Genomic DNA, 20,458 nt, shown 5'->3' on the forward strand with positions numbered 1-20,458 from the left:
CCAAAAAAGAGACGGAGAGAGAGGGTGGCAAAGAATGAGAGAGGGGCACTTCTGCACAATTTAATTATACAGTTAATTTGCTTAAATGGTTGACGGCTGGCACAGCAATTCAAGTGTTGACAGTGGGAATTGCCAGAGCAAAAAAAAATGAAGCGGAATATTGCATCACAGTTGTGGCGGAAAAAGGGAATCCCCAGCACACCCCTTCCCTCTTTTTTCGACCAAAAAAACTTTGTTTGATTCCAAACAAGAATGAAGGAAACGAAGTGGAGCTCCACGCTGAAGCTTTCTGCAACAAACACATGCAGACAGGTTAAGCGCCTGCTGCCAGGCGCGTTGCCTCTGGCTCATGCTCGTGCACCTCCTCCAACATGCACCGGTTATTAAATTTGGTCCCTTTGTAAGTTCACCCATGGATATGTGGTATCCACAAATACCTTACGGAGTTAGTTGGCCTAACTAAGTTTTGCCAAAGTTAAGGCTCAACTTGAATCCCCGTGCTACACCAAAATGCGATTAGAATCAAGCAAAACTTTATGCGAAGTAGCTGTAGAGAGTGGAGTTTGGGGTATTTAAGGGAACATTTGAATGTAGAAGAATTGCCATTCGTATTCTTGAATTGAATCAATGGATTTGTGATATACTGCCCATAGGTACCACAGCCTCTTGTCTGTCTGTCTGTGCTACATCAATTGAATCTCCACACGTTTGCCGTAAGACCAAAGCACCAGCTGCCTGCCGCCTCAATATTGAGCTCGTACAGCTTTGGCAAAGTCATAAACTTGCCGTCTCCAACGTGTCCCGTGTCTCGTGTTTCGTCTTGTCGTGTGCGTCCCTCCTCAACTGGCAAGAGCATTTGAGCACGCCCGTACAATTCAATTAATGGGCATTCAAATGATATAAACCTGCTGAGGCATTTTTAGTGCAGCCACATCGTCGAGTGCTCCGTTTCATTAGCAAGCACTGAGAGCCGGGGTACTGGATAGGAGTAATGCCAAGGGATGCATGAAAACTGGACAACCGCCCGCCTCCTGAGGCCAGTGTCGAACACGTGTCGTGCGCCCAAAGGAAAACAACAGGTGCAATGAAAAAGGACACCAAGCAGGCAATCCCTGCCTAGTAACGGTAGTCCACAAGCCAAGCCTCGTGGCAACCCTGACACGTTGCCGCTGGCAACCGGCAGGTACAACAAATAGTTGTCTTTTCGAGAAAAGTGAAAGAGTTTCCGTGAAAACTGAAAGTTACATCGAATTGGATAGCTTCATTCCGAGTGTGCATAAAAAGCATCTCAAGATGAGTCAGCGCACTAAATTCATTATAAATACATCGGGTAAGCCATCAGCTCTGAGTGTTCACTCTTTCCGGCAAACTAAAACACTCTTGACACCTGCTCCTCTGCTGCTGTTACTGCTGCTGCCTGTGCAGTTGAGTACTTTGCAGCTCGCATGCCGGGCACGGAGCTGGATGAGCAAACAGCCACTATACTGGAGTTTCTGGAGCAGGAGGAGCACACGGTTATCTCGGCCGTGCATAATAAATCCGATGGCAAAATCAAATTTCACCATCGCATACCCAACGACGAGGTCTGCTTGCTTTTCTACAAGGTGCCGCAGCTCGGTGGTGGCCAAGGAGGAGTCCCGCCCCTGCCAGCAGCCTCCGCCGAGCCCCTGCTGGGCATATTAACACTGGAGGGTGGCCTGGTTAAATCCATTTACAATTCCGTTTCCCGTGTCTACTCACCCGCCGTCGCACGTGTAAGTTCCATTCCATGTGTAGTAATACACATCCCAGTAGTGCAGTGTAGTGTGGTGTAGTGTAGCGTAGTGTAGAGTAGTGCCCGTGCCTGATAAATCCTACTCGGCTCAAATTACTTTGCTCTTTTGCATGCTTCCAGTGGCAGAGTGCGACGAGTAGTAGCTGGAAGAACTTTTAATCGCATTTGCGCATAATTCAATCCGGCCTGCAATTGCATTTTGTCAATTATATTTGCTGCTCCGTGCAATGCAATTTGTTTTACCAATAGCCCCATTCGCCTTATCCTCCATTCTTTTCATTTGCAGCGCAACGAGTACGGCCCCGAGCTGAGTGGCCTCCTGGAGAATTTGCACGTGTCGTTGGGATCCAGTCTGGGACTGCCACAGAGCGGTAAATATAGTGGCGATCGAATTACACTGCCAAAATTGGAATGTATACATGTAGTTCGAGTATTCCAGTCAGATGTTCCTAAGCAGATTCCAAGAACAATCAAATTCCAACAGTCTGGCAGCATCTTTCATTGATTTCAAACAGGATGGCAGCACCCTCAGCTATCGAGGATCTCGATATGTTTTTTATTATTGCTTTTCAACGACTTTCCATTGTTTTGCACGTGTTTTATTTACAGGCATTAGCAGCCTTAAAGATGAAATTAAATATTGGAAACAAAAACTGGGCCAGAAATCGAGTTCGCGCTTGGACCGTGAGGCAGCGCAAGTGTTTATTGGCGTCCTGGAGAATATAGAAAAGCAAATCAGGTGAGAGAAGCAAACAATTTCATAGGCAAACCAAATAAACACCATAACAAAAAACAGCACAATAGATGGTGGAAATCCCAGCAGCACCATTGAGGAGTTCCTCGACCATGCCCACAACAATCTGGACGAACTGTGGCGACTGCCCTACAACTATTCACAGCAGCGAATGGCCGATCTGCTGGACATCATTGGGAAGCGGCTACTGGAGGTCTGCCTGACTCAACTGCTGGCGGAGGACATTTGGAGCTTGAACTCCTACCATGTCAACAGCCTGATGAGTCAAAGCATTGACACAGTGGACGCTTGGATACAGCTGTGCGATTCGCTGACGCGCCTATTCTGGCCCAACTACGTGAAGCATCCGTGGCTGGGGGAGCCGCATGTGCCCAAGCGCGGGCAGCAGTTCAAGGAGCGCCTCAGCGAGATTCGGAATATTAAGCAGTTGTACAAGCAAATAGCCACACTATTGGACGATGCAGAGCTGCAGGAGATGTTCCAGGAGCAGGCCCCATTCACTGGTGAGAGCAGCGACGAGGACATGTGATTGGCACTCTCATCGACTGGCATTCTCTCTTTATAGACTTTAACATTTTCGACACCTCTGGCAACGGACAGGCCAAGTGGCACAAGGCCTTGCATCACTTTGAGCAGGTTTTGCAGCCCATCGATGAACGGATTGCGGCGGCGTTGAAGGCTCAGCTGCATCACCATTTGAGCAATCCGCGGCAGGTCATCTTCATCTTCTCGAAATACGAAACGCTGATACAGCGGCCGGCGGTGCTGGAGCTGCTCTCCATCGAGCGCGAACAGTTCCTGCAATCGCTGCACATTCTGCTGCAAGATCTGCGAAAGGCCATGACGGACACGAACATGGAACCGGACACGGGTCATCTGTCGGTCATCTGCAATGAATGCCGCTGGCTAAAGGTGGTGCAGTATCAGATTCAGGAGATCGAGAAGGTCAGCCATCTGATCAGCGGGCGAGAGGGCTTTGACAAGATCAATAAAGCCGTGCAGGAGATCAAGGAGGAGACAGAGTCGCTGCTGCGTACTAACTTTGAGATTTGGTCGGGCCAGTGCTCCACAGCTGTGAAAAGTGGGGAGCTGAGGTGAGAATTATTTACATTCTTAGATGCCATTTAATCTCGTTATCCCCTTTGCAGACTCCGCGATGATCAGGCTGTGGTTAAGTTCGAAAAGGAAGGCCGCCAGCTAATGAGAGTCACGTTCAACCCAAAGTTGGTGACCTTCTGCCAGGATGTGCGGGAGTTCGAGAATCTCGGCTACAATGTGCCACTGGAGCTGCGTGCCGCTGCCACGCATGCAGCCAAGTACATGTGCTATGCGCGGCGACTGCAGCAGATTGCCACGTTCCACAATACAATTGGGGATCGCATGATTCCCTGCCAGCGACCCATTATGCTGAAGAATGCCCTCGAGCTGCAGCGGCTGGTGCAGAGCGAGACAGTGGCATGGCAGGACGAGAGCTCAGTGCAACGTTACGTGAATATTCTGCAGGCAGCTGTGTCTAAGCTCTCAGCGGATAACACGCTCCTTGTGGGCTACCACGAGCAGGCCAAGCGAACGGTAATGAAGCTCATGGCCACCGATTTGCTGACACAGAACCAGATCTGGAAGGATGAACTGCGGCACTTGCGGGAGCTTTTGGCCACGTTGGAGCGTCAGGGCTACACCCATTTGGATGCCTTCAAGCTGCACTGGGACCACCAGCTGTACAAAGTGCTCGAGTATCAGTACATCCTCGGCCTGCTGGACATGAACAACAAGCTGCCGGACATCCACATCAAGCTGGTGCTGCGCCAGAGGGAATTGTGCTTCAGTCCGCCGGAGGAGGAGATACGGGATCTGTACTTTAGCCAGCTGCGACGCTTCATCGAGCGACCGTGCAACTTCCACGGGCTGTCCGAGCACAGCTCGGAGCTGTTCAAGTCCATGGTGACGGTTAATCGGCATCACTTTGGTCCGCTGTACAAGCGGGCAGCCGAATTGTTCGACAAGCTGGAGGATTTCAAGACCATCTGGCTGCCATGGATAGCTCTGGGCTGTGTGGACGTGGAGCAGTTGTGCGGCATTCACCTGAACGAGGCGGATGACTGGGATCGCAATTTCCGAGCGTGCAAGCACTTCAGCCAGCAGCTGGCCAAGCTGCAGCAGGCAGAGGAGTCCATCGATTGCTTGGTCATCAATGTGCTGCCCCTCCGCACCGACATTGAGTTCATCAGCAGGCGGTACTGGGAGTCGTTGTCCAACAGCCTGCGCTCCTCCATCCTCACCGATGTGGGCGTAGTGCAGGAATTTCTGCAGAATGCGCTGCAGTTTCTGCAGAACGTGCCCATGGACGAGGGCAGCATCAGCCAGTCGGGCATGAAGTACGAGAAGATCATGAGCGAGCTGCCGCAGATCGGAGCTACACTGGAGGTAGTGAGGGCCAAAGATGCCTGTCTGGCGGGCTGGTGCAAGGAGCGGGTCACAGCCCTCTCGGGCATCCTGCAGCAGTGGGAGCAGCTTCAGCCGCTGCTGGAGAATCATGCAGTGATTCTGCAGCGTCAGGTGGATATGATCAAGAACCAGGCCCAGACTCAGCTGCAGAACCTCCGAAATGAAGCTGAGAAATTTCTGCTACGCTGGGAGTCCACCATTGCCGAGCTGGAGGCCAACGAGCAGTCCACTCTGGAGGTGTTCAAGGAGCGCCGCCAGCACTGGCAGCAGCTGCAGACCAAGAAGCAGCAGCTCCTCGACGAATGCTCCAAATTCAACATGGAATTTCCCGCGGACATGCTGCAGCCCTTTGCAGAGATCGACACCCAAATGGAGCGGCAGTCACAGCAGTGGCAGGTCTACGACTCATTCCTCAGTGAGCTGCAGCCCATTCTGCTGGAGGAGTGGACCATCTATCGGCGACGTCCCTATGTGCTCAACGAGTTTATTGCCAAGTGGGAGGGCTCTGTGCACGCCTCCATAGATCTGCCCTCGAAGCGCATTCGTCTGCAGGTGGAGCGACTCCAGTTGGCCCTGCCCGTCCTGCAGCAGCTTCAATCGGATGCGTTGAGCGAACGCCACTGGGCAAGGATCTTTCAGCTGCTGCATCGCAGTCAATCGAAGCCCTTGCACTCGATCCTCCTGCAAGATATCCTCGAGGATATGGATGCTCTGCAAGCGGCTGCCGCAGAGATCGGCAGCATTGTGCGACAGGCATCCAGCGAGCAGATCGTGCGTCAGGCTCTGATCGAGCTCGATCAGTGGGCGGTCACAGCTCAGCTGAAGCTCATCGCACGCACCGACGCCGCCGGGCAGACTGTATGCCTGATCAAGGACTACCAGGAGGTGCTCAACAAGATTGGCGACAATCAATCCCTGCTGCAATCGGCCAAGAACTCGGCAGCCTTTGACAGCTTCTCGGACCAAGCAGAGCTCTGGGAGAGTCGCCTCAACACGCTCGATGCACTGCTCACGAGTCTAAGTCACTCGCAAAGACGGTAGGAAATCAATCAGAACTAGAATATATAATAATCTGATATTTTCCCTTCTAGTTGGGTTTATTTGGAGCCCGTTTTTGGCTCGGGAACTCTGCAGCAGCAGCAGTCGCTGTTCAAGCGCATCGACAAGGACTTTCGTTTCGTGATGCGGGAAATTGAAGTGGATCCGCGGGTCACTTCGCTGATTAAGATTAACAACATAAGCACCATAGTGCACGCCTTGGAGACCCAATTGGCCAGATGTCAGCAGAATCTGATGAGTTACATAACCGTAAGAACAAGGCAAGTCCTGTGTATATCTTGGCCAATCAATCAATCTTATTGCAGGACAAACGCAACTCCTTTCCGCGCTTCTACTTCCTGGGAGATGATGATCTGTTGGAGCTGCTGGGGCAGGCCAGCAAGGATGCGGACATCATACAGCGGCATATCCGTAAGCTATTTCCTGGGTGTCATAGCCTGAGCATCAGACAGGTTGCCACCGACGCCAATCAGTTCTCCATTGTGGCCGTGCACAGTGCCGAGGGCGATGAGCTGCAGTTAAGCCAGCCCGTGGATATGAAGGGAGACATAGAGGTGAGTGTGTAACACGCAGAATTACAAACATTATTCTCAATCCATAATCCATTTCCATCAAAGCGCTGGCTGAATCAACTTGTCACGTCCGTCCAGGAGACGCTGCGGGCCCAGATCCATGAGTGCTACTCGAACACCAACGCTAACAGCGACAACCTGAGCGAGCAGCTGCTGAGGAAGTATGTCAGCCAGGTGCTGGCCACGGCCCGGGCTCTGCACTTCACGCGCCAGGCGGAGCAGGCGATTGGCGCCATGGCGCTGGCAAAGCTGCAGCAGCAGCTGAAGGCGGAAATTGCCCATCTGGCGGCAATGAAGCAGCGTGCCGAGAGCGGCAGCCTGATGAGCCTTAAGCTGCGGGCTCTGCTCTTAGATCTGGTGCACTATGCCGGTGTGGTGGAGCAGCTGCAGCGCCACAATGTGATGCATGTCACCGACTGGCACTGGCTGTGTCAACTCCGATATTACCTGGCACCCGCCGGAGCAGCTGGCAGTCGGCAGTCGGTGTGCGTTCGCATGGTTTATGCTGAATTTGAATACGCCTACGAGTTCTTGGGGCAGGCCAACAAGCTGGTCCACACTCGGCTGACCCACAAGTGTTATCTCATCCTCACACAGGCCATGCACATGGGCCTGGGCGGTAATCCCTTTGGCCCAGCGGGCACCGGCAAAACCGAGAGTGTAAAGGCCCTTGGTGCGATGCTGGGACGACTTGTGTTGGTTTTCAATTGCGACGAGGTGAGTGAGAGCTGCTGCTGCCTTATAACAGGGCCCCAGTCAGACCCAATGCGATTTGTCATTATGTCATGAATTGTTTTCAGAATGTGGACACCGAATCGATGAGTCTAATCCTGACTGGGCTGGCCCGCTGCGGCGCCTGGGGCTGCTTCGATGAGTTTAATAGGCTGCAGGAGGCCACACTCTCGTCCATATCCATGCTGATACAGCCCATCCAGAGTGCCCTCAAGGCGAAGTCCGACAGCGTTCAAATTGGCGAGCGAAAGGTGAGTCGGATGAGTTATGAGTTACCTTACCTGTGTTTCCGGCACGAGAAATATCTTCTGTGTGTGGAAGTGCATATATGTGGTGCTGGTAGGTCAGCTGCTTGCAAAGTTTACTTTTGTGGTAAGAAAATGGAATGTTACGAATTGGACTGAGTTAGAGAATGCTTGGCAGAGATGTTGCATGTCTAGTAGAGAGGGTTTTGCAGCTAGATCTAAGATGTAACCAGCAGCATATAGCACTAGAATAGAAGTCTGTTTAGCTACTGAGTTTTCACATTAACAAAATGATTACTGAATGCAAAGTTTATGCGGATTTGATAGCGGTGAAAGACACGAGAGCCCGAGAGTCAGTTGGATAAGATCAAGAAGATGCACGTCCTTTTCGGTTGAAGATGGGCCATTGCCCATGCCCTATTGCGATCGAAAGAGCGAGAGATCGAAAGACTGATAGCAATAGCGATAGCGAAGGAAGGCTGCAAAAGCTGATGCCGTGCGGGAGTAAGTGGATAGCAGAATGCGACTACAGTGAGCAGCGCAAATGATGAACCATAATCCATCTCTGACTTCTTATTCGTACAATAAATGAGGTAGCTGGAGTATAACTATTTTGGGATTTCTTTTGCACTCTTAGCACATTCTATTCACTCTTAAGTTTGCAATGAATACTTTTGCATCCTCATCTCGCATCCCTTGCATCATCTTTATCCCTTTTTCCCTTACTCTACTTCCCTTTGAGCAACAAATTCAATTAGTAATAATTTTTCTTCCGTCTACAGGTTCAACTCAACCAACATTGCGGCATCTTTGTGACATTGAATCCCGCTGGAGCCGAGTATGGTGGACGTCAGAAGTTGCCTGGCAATATTCAGGCGCTGTTTCGGCCCATCGTCATGCAGCAGCCGGAGCCAGGAGAGATTGCCCGTGTCATGCTGTTCGTGGAGGGATTTAAGGCGGCCGCAGACATCGCATCGCGCATCGTGGAGCTCTTCGATTTGTGTGGCAAGATGCTGTCCGCTCAGCGACACTACGACTGGGGATTGCGCGAGCTGAAGACGGTGCTGCTGGTGTGTGGCGAGGGACTGCGCGGACAGTTAACGAGCGTCTCTAATGAGCAGACAGACGCTAATGAGGAGCTGTCCGTTGTGGTGCAGTGTCTGCGCTCATCAACCATGTCCAAGCTGGCCCAACACGATGTCTCGCGATTCGAAATGCTGCTGCGTAATGTTTTCCCGGAAATTGGCACCTCGGAGACGGCGGCGACCCCACTTCATCAGTCATTGGCCGCAGCCGCCGGCACGCTGGGACTCTGTCCGAGCGAGAAGCAAATTGAAAAGGCTCTGCAGTTGCAGGAGCAGCTTCAGAAACGCATGGGCGTGGTGCTGGTGGGTCCGCCAGGTTGCGGCAAGTCCACCATCATGGCACTGCTACGGCAGGCACTAACTTCCACGGGCAAGCAGCTGCGAGTGCACACCATCAGCCCCAAGTCAATGAGTCGTGTGCAGCTGCTCGGACGCTTGGATGCAGACACGCGGCAGTGGCAGGACGGCGTGCTCACCCACACAGCGGTGGCAGTCAATCAGGAGACTGCCCAAGTGCACTCGTGGATTGTGTGTGACGGCAGCATCGATCCGGAATGGATAGAGGCACTCAACTCTGTGCTGGATGATAACAAGTGAGTGGAAACAAAGTGATTGTTTTGATTTAATTTCATTTGGGTAGCAAGAGTTTGTTTTGCTACTTGTATTTTGCTCGTATTTGCGCATACATAAATTCGTAATAATTATTTACGGCTTGCCATTTATCGTATGTATGTATATCATTATATCATTAATCGTACAACTATCGTTATATCGAATCTCATTACAATAATCTTAAACTTGCAAATATTGTAGGAATGCGCGAATGCATATCCATCTATCACTTAGCGACTAAACAAAATACGTACAGACCTAAAAAACAGAGAAATGCTGAGGCGATGACAAAATATGACAATAACTAACTAATCCGGATACGGGTAGGGTATACGGGTACACGGGGAAGCCCACAAAGTGGTTACGTTGCGCACTCAACGCAATCAACGGTACTGCGCAACGTAACGGCATTTTACAAATGGCGTCTTAACTTAATATTCAAAACAAATATGAACTGAGATGAGTTCTGTTAGAGCTGTGACTTCTATAAGGGGAGACATAACACACGAGAGACTACAGCTAGGGGTTTTAATATTGCAAGGATATCAGATACTGAAGAACAGTTAAAGCATTGACAGAAATACAGACTTAAGATACGTTTTTCCACCATGACATTGCCAACAGATTACCTGCTGTGCAGTGTCACGAGGTGTGCACGCACTTTTACACATTATAAAATCAGAAATAGGAATCACATAAAAATTATTCAATCACAACTCTAAGTACAGTGGATTCCGGGACCGCGACACTTTTTAGACCCGCCACTGTAAGCGCACTGGAATTGTGAGTTTAGTACAGTGGCTTCCGGGACCGCGACAGTTTTCCTGACCCGCCACTGTAGGCGCATATGAAATTGTGAAATGTGAGATTTAGCGTTGGCTAGCGTTGAGCTTAAGGACTAAAGGCGAGAATCTTTCACTGCTGCGCATGTTGCAACTGTTGAGGCGGTGGCTGCTGATGTGTGGCTGGTGGTGGCGGTGGCGGCAGTGCCACAGACGGGGGCGGCGGTGGCAGCGCCGCGGAACGCATGTGCTGCATATGGGCCTGCGGTGCCATGTGCTGGAACATGTTGCAGTGCTGCTGCTGCTGTTGCTGCTGGAGATGGTGCTGCTGCTGCTGCTGTTGCTGCTGCTGGTGGGCCGAGAAGTGGTGCTGCTGTGGCTGGGCGGGATTCACATCGGGCGCTGTCTGCAGTATGATCTCCGGCTCCAGATTGAGCGCCATATCCTGATCGTCCTGCGTGTGCTGCGGCCCTCGCAGCGAGGCCAGAGCAGCCGCCTGGGCAGCGGCCATGGCCGAGGCAGACACATCCTGGCCGTACTCCTGCTTGATGCCGTTCGGCGGACCCGCGTACAGCGTGGCACTCAGGTTCTGGTGGAGTATGGGGTGGCACAGTTGCGGCATCAGCGTGACGCTGGCGATGGGCAAGGCGGGATGCGCGAACGAGCGAGGCGGATACAGCTGCTGCAGCTTGTTCAGCTGCTGCAGGTGCGTGGGCGTGGCATGGGCCGGTGGCGTCAGCTGGGTGAGTGTGCTCGCCACGGACGTCGCATGCGACATGTTGCGTACCCGCTGGTGCGGCAGCTGGTGATGCTGCTGCTCCTGTAGATGCGTGGGTGGCGGCTGCTGCTGCTGCTGTTGTTGCTGCTGCTGCAGCTGCTGCTGCTGTTGTTGTTGTTGTTGCTGGCCCTGGGTTGGCGTCAGACCCACCTCGGGCTTGATAACAGGCACTGGCGGTAGTATGGCCGCAAATTCGGGAGGCAGTTGCGAGGGATCGGTCACCAGGAGTCCCTTCTTGCGATCCTTGCGTATCTTGTCGCGCAGCTTTTCCAGCTGCCGAAACGCCTCGTTCGTCCTTCGCGCCTTCTTCCTGTCCCGGTCGCGCTCCTGCTCCAGCCGCCGATACTCGGGATTCATGCGCTTAATGCGCTTCCGCTCGCGATCCCGCTCCCGCTGTATCATCTTCAGTCGCAGCTCCTCCTCGGGCGTCAACTGCAAAATAGGAAACGAAAGGGGAACACATATTAAAGCAACACGTTCTGAGCCTTCAGCATTGTGGTGGGTGGGTGTGGGAGGAGTTTGTATGGCGTTTTATTGGAATGGGTTTTACACTACGCAAAAGAAAAGAAGGTCTCCCAGGTCCCAGTCTCCCCCTATCTCTGTCCCTTCTACTAAGCGTGTGTGTCTGATGTGTGTTTGTGTGTGGAATGAGTGTGCGGAGGATTTATAGGTATAGAAATATATAATATTGGAAAAATGCTACGTTCGAGCGTCGTGCCTTCTTGCGAAATCGGTCGCGTTCGCGCTCCATTCGCCGATACTCGGGATTGAGGCGCTTTATTCGCTTTCTTTCCCGATCCCTTTCGCGCATGATGAACTTGTGTCGCGCCTCCTCCTCGGGTGTCATCAACTGGAATTATACAGATGGGAGATCGTTGTTTTGGTTTTGTATTGAAAGGCAGCACAAATTTTGGGGGATCGATCTTTGTGTGTGTGTGTGTGTTTCTTTTTGGTGTGTGTGTGTGTGTGTGTGAGGAGTGAGTGTGGAGGATAGTGCAAAACTAAACGGGGAAAAAATCTCTACATCTATAGCTAAATTCGACTCTAATCTTGTCTTGAAAATGTTTCGCTTGCTTGCAGACTCTTAACCCTGCCCTCCGGCTGGCGCATACAGTTCGGGAACAATGTAAATTTTATCTTTGAAACGGACGATGTGCGTCATGCCTCACCAGCGACCATTTCACGCATGGGCATTGTCAATATGAGGTGAGTTATGACCCATATAGAGACTTATAAACCAAGGGAAACTCCTCCTTTGCAGCTACGACTACTATCCCGGAAGAGAGATCCTGCACCACGAGTTGTCCAAGGAACCCTACGCTGAACTGCTGCAGAGCTATGTCGATGGGAATCTGAACTATGCCATGGATTGGCTGGAGAATCAGAATTTACTGAGGTAAAGTCTCGAAACAATTTAAACACTTCCCGTACTAAAAGTATTCCCTTTTCTGTGCAGTCAACTTCCGGGAATCAGTCGTGCCAATCTGCTGCGTTCGCTGCTGCTGCAGCTGCACGGCTCTCAGTCTTTGGAGGAGTATGGAGCCGCCACGCTGCGCGCTCTGTTGGGTTACATGCCCAACGATCGGCAGGCGGAGTTTACTCAGCTGATGCTGAAGCATGCCAATTTGTATGTGGCACAACCCAATCACGCGGATCTCTGCTACTACGACAGACAGCGCAATGCCTTGGAGCAGTATGCAGTGGATGCAATGGAGCGGCCAGAGAATGGCAGCCAGCTCATAGTCACCGCGTATGTTAAGTCCTACATGGGCATATTGGAGAGCCTGCTCAAGGCGCCGGGCAACAGGACTCCCCCGTTTATGTTGGTGGGTCCCACTGGTGCCGGCAAGACGCTGCTCTTGCAGCAGGCTGTGCTGGAGCATTCGGGCTATCAGCTGGCCACGATCAACTGCTCCACGCAGCTCACGCCCAGCTATGTGCTGCACACACTGCGCACCCACTGCGTGACGGTGAGCGGAGTGCGTGGACGGGAGTACAGGCCGAAGCAGGCGCGTCTGGTGCTGTTCATGAAGAACTTGGATCTGTGCCAGCTGGATGCTTGGGGTGCCTGTGAAATTGTCGAGCTGCTGCTGCAGCTGGCACAGCGTGGCGGCTTCTATGCCGAGAATCTCGAGTGGATTAGCGTGAGCGGATTGCAAATCTGTGCCTCCATTAGTGAAAATTTGATGAAAATTGCACCGCGCTATCTGGCGCTCAACCAATACGTGCGTGTGGCTCGTCCCACATCCTCGGACATGCTGGCCATCGTGGAGTGCCGTCTGGAGCCGCTGCTGCACGAGCACTTCAAGCCAAGGGGCAACGTTAATTTGCAGCATGTCAGCGAGTGTCTGATGGAGTGCTTCGAGAAGGTATCCATCCATCCATCCATCCATCCATCTATCGGCATCCACTTGAATCTGTTAATTGACTTTCACCCCTCTTTTTGCAGCTGCAGGCAACGCTCACTCCCATGGCTGTCGGGGGGCAGGCGCACTACCAATTCAGTCCGAAATGCATCATGAAGCTGCTCGGTGCACTCGTCTTTTATCCCCCCACCGATTTCAATGAGGTGGGTTCTCAGTCTGTGCTCTTTGGCTCTCCAAAGCTAATCGCATTGCCCTCCCCATTGCAGGCCCTCTACTGCGAGCTGTTGGGCATGTTCAGGGATAGATTGGTCAGCGAGGAGCATGTGCAGCAGTTCGAGGCGATACTGAAGCAAACGATGCGCAAATATTATGGCAAAGAGGTGAAGCGTGTTAACAGACTAAACGACTATTTGCTTAATGAAATATTTCCCACGCCCTTGCAGAAGGTGTTCTTTGTGCCGAAGTCCCCCAAGTCAAAGGGTGTGCTGCATGGCCTGGCCCATGATGAGTGGCTGGAGGAGGTGCAGAGACAGGTCACAGTATGCAGTGAGTATGAGGAATGGGTTAACCCCGAGCGTGGTTAAATGTCAGATTGAATCAGAGTTCTCACGCAGTTGAAGAGTTGGTCCAGCTGTCAGCTGTCCGAGGGAGCTGTCTGTTAAACCGTTCCTAATCTCTGTTGCCTCAAGCTGTTTGTTTTTGTTTCAAGACAAGAGAAGAGTTTTTGCAATATTGTTGTTAAATCGGGAATAACTACACTGGGCCTTGGCGTCTGCTTGCGGAATCGGTCACGCTCTCGCTCCATCTGCCGGTATTCGGGATTCATGCGCTTGATGCGCTTCCGCTCTCGATCCCGTTCCCGCATGATGAACTTTTGGCGTGCCTCCTCTTCGGGGGTCATCCACTGAAAGTACATAGAGAACGGGTAGAAAAAAAAACAAACAGAAAGTTTGATCTAAGAAACGATTCTAAGCAAATGCAAAAGGGAAACAAGAAGAGAGCGAGAGGCAGGCAGTGTGTGGCAGTTGGACAAACTTCAATGATGTCTGTGTGAGAGCTCTGATCTCCGCGTGTTCAGTTCGTTCAAGATATTTCTACCCTCTCCCCTTCTTCAGACACCGAAAGCTACAGCATTGTGGCACCCATCACGGAGGAGCTGCTGCAGCACACGGCCAGAGTGGCGCGAGTTTTGTCCCGCAATGATGCCCACATGCTGATTATGGCACAGGCTGGTGGCCGCCACTTGGATGCCATCTATGCAGCAGCCACCATGCAGCAGGCCAAAGTGTTGACGCTGCAGGGAGGACCTGCATATGACCTTGCAGAGTTCTACAACGATTTGAAGCTGGCCATGCAAGGGGCTGCCATGGAGCAGCAGATGAGCTACCTGCTCATCGAGCACTGTTGGCTGTCCTATGTACCCGAGATACTGAAACCCATTGAGGCGCTACTCGAGGGCAGTGAGATCTTGGAGCTCTTTGGCGATGATCTGGAGGCAGTGGCCAGCACTCTCAAGCAGGCGGCACAATTGGAGGGTTATCAGGAGTCGCTGGGAGCGTATTTCATGAAGCGTAAGGTGGAAAACCTTCTGCGGAAATTTATAATAAATCTTTTGTTGTTTCACCCTTTTAGGTGCCAGAGAGAATCTGCATCTCATTCTGGTGCTAGATCCCAGCAGTCCCAAGGTTCAGGATTACTTCAACAGCTGCCCGGCGCTGCATCGGCAAATGGACTTACTTTATGTGCGTACCGAGTCCCGGGAAACTCTGTCCATGCTGCCGAAGCAATACATTGAACTGCTCAACGATGCAGCAGCTGGTGGCAGTGGCCGTGGCAAGGTGCCCGTTTGCAGTCACTTTACAGACGTCGCGGAGGAGTTGCCCCAGGAGCAGCCGCCTCAACGCTACTACCAGCTCATCGCGAGCTACTACCACATGTACAGCAATGCGGCGGCGGAGATTGATCAGAGATTGGGCAAGCTACAGCTGGGCGTGGACAAGCTGGCCTCCGCCCACGGACTGGTGGACACTCTCAAGTCCAATGCGGCCGCGCAGGAGCAGGCGTTGGGGGAGAAGCGGCAGCTGGCGAATGATGCACTCGAAATGATCTCGGCCACGATGCGGAATGCCAACGATCAAAAGTCGAACATGCTGGAGCTGAAGCAGCAAACGCAGCAGAGCAGCGAGCAATTGAAGCAGCGACAGAAGGAAATAAAGCAGGAACTGGCCGAGGTGGAGCCCATTCTGGCGGAGGCCAGCAATGCCGTGGGGCAAATCAAGTCGGAGGCGCTCTCCGAGATTCGTTCGCTGCGCGCCCCACCCGAGGCAGTGAGGGACATCCTCGAGGGAGTGCTGCGACTGATGGGCATACGCGACACTTCGTGGAACAGCATGAAGACATTCCTGGCCAAGCGAGGCGTCAAGGAGGATATTCGCTCGCTGGATCCCGCTCGCATTAGTCCCGAAAACTGTCAGGCCGTGGAGAAGCTGCTGGCTGCCAAAGGCGATTCCTACGAATCGAAGAACGCAAAGCGTGCCTCGGCAGCAGCAGCTCCACTGGCCGCCTGGGTGCAGGCCAGCGTCCGCTATGCGCGAGTTATTCAGAGCATTAAGCCCCTGGAGCGGGAGCAGAATGAACTGCAGCGAAATCTCAACGCCGCCGAGGACGAGATGCAGGAGCTGGCCAGTGGCCTGGACGATGTGGACAAGCGGGTCAAGCAGCTGTCGGCCAAGCTGCAGACCTACACGCAGGAGGCAGCCGTGCTGGAGCTGAAGCTACAAGAAGCCAGCGACACCCTGCAGGCGGCCGAGCTGCTGGTGGGAAAACTGAGCGCGGAATATGCCACCTGGAGCGACCAACTGGCGGAGCTGAAGCGTGCCCACAAGACATTGGATGGAAAGACACTGCTGCTGGCTTTGGCCATCAATTATTATGCGGGAATGGGACTGGATCAGAGGAGGTAAGAAAGGAGAAATGACTGTCTGTTAATCGATCTTAAATGTTGGACTCTTTTGGCAGTTCCTCCCTGCAACGTCTGGCTGTGGATTTTCATCTTCCAGCGGACTTTAATCTACGCCAGACGCTGCTCACCGAACAGCAGCAAATCATTTGGGAGAGCCAGGGATTGGCGCGAGATGCGCAGATCATTGAGAGTGCGGCACTCCTCAGGGAGATGCTGTCGCTGCCGTTTGGCAGCTGTCCCGTGCCACTGCTGCTGGATCCCACCCAAACGGCGGCAGAGTGGCTGATAGCGTGCCTAAAGGGCAGCGGAAGAGCCTGCGAAATGGCCACGCATGGAAACGAGCGACTCTCCTACCAGCTGGAGCTAGCAGTGCGCTTTGGCAAGACCTTGCTGGTCACGGACTGCGAGCAGTTGCGGCCGCCGCTGCTGCAAATGCTGCAGGGACACATCTACGTGCGGTTCAACAAGCGACAGGTGGCAGTGGGCGCGAAGCTGGTGGATCTGCATGAGAATTTCCAGCTGGTGCTGATAAGCAAGTCGCATAGATTGGAGCTGCCGCAGGAACAGCGCAGCCAATTGAGTCTGCTGCGCTTCACGGTGACGGCCGCTGGACTCGCCGATCAACTCATGTCCAAGGCAATTGTGCTGAAGAATGCCGGGCTGGAGCAGCAGCGGATTGAGCTGCTGCAGCGCGAGGGAGATCTGCTGAAGCAGCGCATGGAGATGCAGGACAAGCTGCTGGAACAACTGTCCAAATCGGAGGGCGACATTCTGCGCAATGAGCAGCTGCTGGCGAGCCTCAACGAGGTGAAGCAGAGCAGCGCCCAGATAGATGAGGCGCTGCAGAAGAGCGGCGAGGTGAAGGCCACACTTCTCGCGCAATTTGGTGCCTTGAAGGAGCTGTGCACGCGGGCTGCCACGTTCTATGCGGGCCTGATCCAGGGCTACGAGCTGTCTGCCATGGTCTACATTGAGCTCTTCCTGGGCGCCCTGTCGAGGGACCAGCGCGACGAATCGCAGTCGTATGAGCTGCTCGTGAGGAGTGTCTATTTGAATCTAGCTCGAGCCACGCCGCGGGACAGCCAGCTGTCGCTCTCGCTGTGGGTCTGCCATCAGGCGTATCCCGAGCGACTCGCCGCCAAGGAGTGGGATCTGTTTGTGAACAACTTCATGGGCAGCGCGGATGGGAGTGTGCTGCTGGGGAATCTCGGTCGCCTGCCCGACTGCATGGCCCGAGAGGCGCAGCTGAAGCTGGCGCTGCTCGTGCAGCTGCTGCCCGATCTGCGGCAGAAACTGCAGCTGGACAAGGACTACATCTGGCGTGGGTTCATCGAGCGACAAACGGACGATGTGCTGCGTGAGTAAAACCAGGAATTAGTCTTTGCATTTTGCTCATGAATGATTCTCAAACTTACAGCTGCCATTGGGTCCAGTTTCCATCGCGTGCTCATCGCTCAGATCTTCAGGCCCGACCTAATGCTCCAGCAGCTGCGCAAAGTCAGCAGCGATCTGCTGGGCATCTCGCCCGATGCAGCCACACAGCCCTCGGTGGAGCAGTTGCTGCAGCAGAGCAGCTGCGATCGCCCCATACTGATGATCAGCCAGGCGGAGAACGATCCCACGACAGAGCTCAAGAAGTGGGGCAGCCAGAAGTACCAGGAAATGGCCATTGGCAGGGGCAGTGAGCGGAGAGTACTCGCCGCAATGCGGGAAGCAGCAGCCCAGGGCCAGTGGCTGTGCGTGAAGAACGTTCATTTGGTGCCCGAGTGGCTCGGCCAGATGGAGCGCGAGCTCAGCGAGATGCCCAAGGCGAAGGAGTTTCGGCTGTGGCTGCTCTGCGAGTCCACTCAGGGGTTCAGCGAGTCGGCCATCTACAAGTGCCTCAAAGTGCGCTACGAACAGCCGCGTGGACTAAAGCAGATTGTGCTCCGTCTGCTGCAGAACTATGCCGCAGAGCATCCCCAGGCGGCAGCCTCCAAGCAGCAGCAGCAGCAGCAGCCCAAGAGCCTCAAGATGAGACTCGTGTTCTTCATCCTAACTGCAGCCCTTCAGCAGCGGCGCCAGTACATCCCCCAGGGCTGGTCAAAGTACTACGAATTCGGAGAGGCGGACCTAAAGGCCGCCATGGGCGTCCTCGGCTGGCTGGACACTCAGCTAAACTCGGGAAGATGCGATTGGACGCTGCTGCAGCGCCTCAGCGAGGCTCTGGCCTATGGTGGGCGCGTGAACAACCTGAGGGATCTGGAGATACTGCGTAGTTACCTCAGCCAATTCTGCTGTGCGGATGTGCTGAGCAATCGCTGGTCACCCCTGGGACTGGCCATGTCCCTGCCCACCAGTGGCCACCTGCAGGACTACTATACAGCGCTGGACAAGCTGCCGGATGTGGATGAGCCGAGCATGTACGGCCTGGCGAATCAGGCGCAACAGCAAAGGGAAATCGAACAGGCCCGAAGGGTAATCAAGGAACTGCGAGGATTGCACTATGGCGGCGTCTCCGGAGGAGCCTCTGCTCCAGGCGATGCGCACTCGAGTGAGCGTCAGAAGTTGGAGCATCAAATCAAACCGCTGCTGAGTCTCTGGCGCAAGCTGGCAGGCGCCTGCACCATTGCCCAGACATCGAAGGAGGCCAAAGCGGCTGTGGATGACTCTCCCTGGTCGCTGTTTGTGCTGGCGGAACTGCAGCTGGGCGCGCAACTCTATCGCACGGTGCACCAGACGCTGTCGCAGATGCACGCCTGGCTGAAGGATGCCCAAGAAGTGGATCAGAGTAGCCTGCGATCTCTGGCAGAACAGCAGGTGGGTGGGTGGCACTCTGAAGGGTTTTCTATCAACTATAGACTGGGTTTCTCTTTTTGAATAGATTCCCCCCTCGTGGCTGAAGCTCTGGCCTGGTCCCAGCAGCAACAGCGCCGTGGACTACCTGCGCGCTTTGATGGTGCGTGCCCAGGCGGCGGAGAAGCGCTACCAGGAGCAACTGCATCTGCAGTTTGCCGAGCAAATCGATCTACTGCATGTCTACAACTGCGAAAACCTTTTGGCTTGCCTGAAGCTGCTGCAGGCCCGCACCTTGGGCGTCTCCGTGGAGCGACTGGCCCTGGAGAACGTTCTCAGGTCTGGTGAGGACTCTACCATCGTCCTGCAGCTGTTGCCGCTCAAGGTAGGCACTTTTTAAACAAAATCTTTTTGTGGCGCCTTGGCGACGCCACCCCGCACCCCTATACCACCATCCAATGCCCTGCTGCTGCAGCTCTTCGTCTTTTCTCTTCCTTCCCTTTTTCGAGTGTGTTTGTCTCTTACCTTCCCCATTTTGGCCATAAAGTGCGTCTCCAGCTTGCCGTTTTCGCTTTCGGCGACACTTGGTTTGCTATGATGCTGCTGCGGCGCCTTTTCACAGCATTTAAATTGTGTGGAAAATTGATTTTGTTGCAGTTTTCGGGTTTTTTTCACGCCGCTTCTTTTTTTGTTTTCATTTGATTGACATTCCGGCACAGTGTGACCAGTCCGAACGTTTACGGTATATTCTATACGTTTTTGGTATATTTTAAATCAGATAATGACGTGATGGTATATTTCATGTTAGTAGTTCAGACAATTGATGGCGCAACATAGAAACTAATGTTAAAATCAGCATTAATTACAAAATAGTTACAGTTTGTACCTGCAGTCTATTTGAAAATATTGTAAAGTATCGATACATATTGTTGTCGAAAATATCAAATGGATGTGCAGTATAATTTTGAGATCGAAACAAGCGATGGCCATAAAAATACGACAGGTGGCGTAGAGTAAGCTTATGTAAACTAACGCTAGGAGGGGCCATTGAGTATTTGATTTGAAATTTAAAAGATTTTTCTATTTTCTTGTTTCAGATTGATGGTGCCAAGGGCTCAGTGGAGAAATCGAATCCTTTCCGTATCACCTACAAAGTGAACGAAGAGGCACAGCCCTCAAAATATGGCACCGGCAGCAAGAACACCCTGTACCCCTCGAAAATCAAAGAATCAGCTCCGAAATTACCCTTGTATTCACGTGGAAGTCGCGACAAATTAATCTGCCACCTGCATGTGGACAATTTGGATGGAACACCAGAACAGATTCTGCTCGCTGGCACCGCCCTAATCGTCGATGATTATTAGACTTAAGAGATATCAAAACGAAGCAAAACAGCGGTTGCTGCAGGCTGTGCCGCTTAACCCCTGTAGATTCCTAGGGAAAAAAAAACCAAAATAAAAATATATACTTTTAGAAGATAAATTGAGGTGGTAGTGAATTCGAGGTTTCCATATAGG

General features: G+C 52.8%; 1 protein-coding gene across 1 annotated transcript; it reads left to right on the forward strand.

Annotated features, from left to right (window-relative positions):
- Window positions 1-1,278: 1,278 nt before the first annotated feature.
- Window positions 1,279-20,384, forward strand: LOC117581811 (cytoplasmic dynein 2 heavy chain 1). Its single transcript, XM_034269252.1, has 24 exons — window positions 1,279-1,330; window positions 1,426-1,754; window positions 2,061-2,145; window positions 2,384-2,513; window positions 2,571-3,031; window positions 3,094-3,622; window positions 3,677-6,010; window positions 6,065-6,281; window positions 6,338-6,586; window positions 6,650-7,321; window positions 7,405-7,587; window positions 8,364-9,259; window positions 11,919-12,044; window positions 12,100-12,234; window positions 12,295-13,207; window positions 13,288-13,407; window positions 13,471-13,584; window positions 13,648-13,750; window positions 14,320-14,775; window positions 14,837-16,163; window positions 16,223-17,523; window positions 17,584-18,965; window positions 19,030-19,326; window positions 20,039-20,384. The coding sequence occupies exons 1-24, from the start codon at window positions 1,294-1,296 to the stop codon at window positions 20,303-20,305; spliced, it is 12,663 nt and encodes a 4,220-aa protein (XP_034125143.1). The 5' UTR covers window positions 1,279-1,293; the 3' UTR covers window positions 20,306-20,384.
- The last annotated feature ends 74 nt before the right edge of the window (window positions 20,385-20,458 follow it).

This window comes from Drosophila guanche, unplaced genomic scaffold, assembly GCF_900245975.1.
Source record: "Drosophila guanche unplaced genomic scaffold, DGUA_6, whole genome shotgun sequence".
NCBI lineage: Eukaryota > Metazoa > Arthropoda > Insecta > Diptera > Drosophilidae > Drosophila > Drosophila guanche.

Excerpts from the sequence above, each read along its gene's own strand:
- LOC117581811 (XM_034269252.1), top strand. The coding sequence starts at position 1,294 with ATGAGTCAGCGCACTAAATTCATTATAAATACATCGG. Across the intron at positions 12,235-12,294 it reads GAGAATCAGAATTTACTGAG|TCAACTTCCGGGAATCAGTC; the intron begins GTAAAGTCTCGA and ends TTTTCTGTGCAG. Across the intron at positions 13,585-13,647 it reads GCAAATATTATGGCAAAGAG|AAGGTGTTCTTTGTGCCGAA; the intron begins GTGAAGCGTGTT and ends ACGCCCTTGCAG.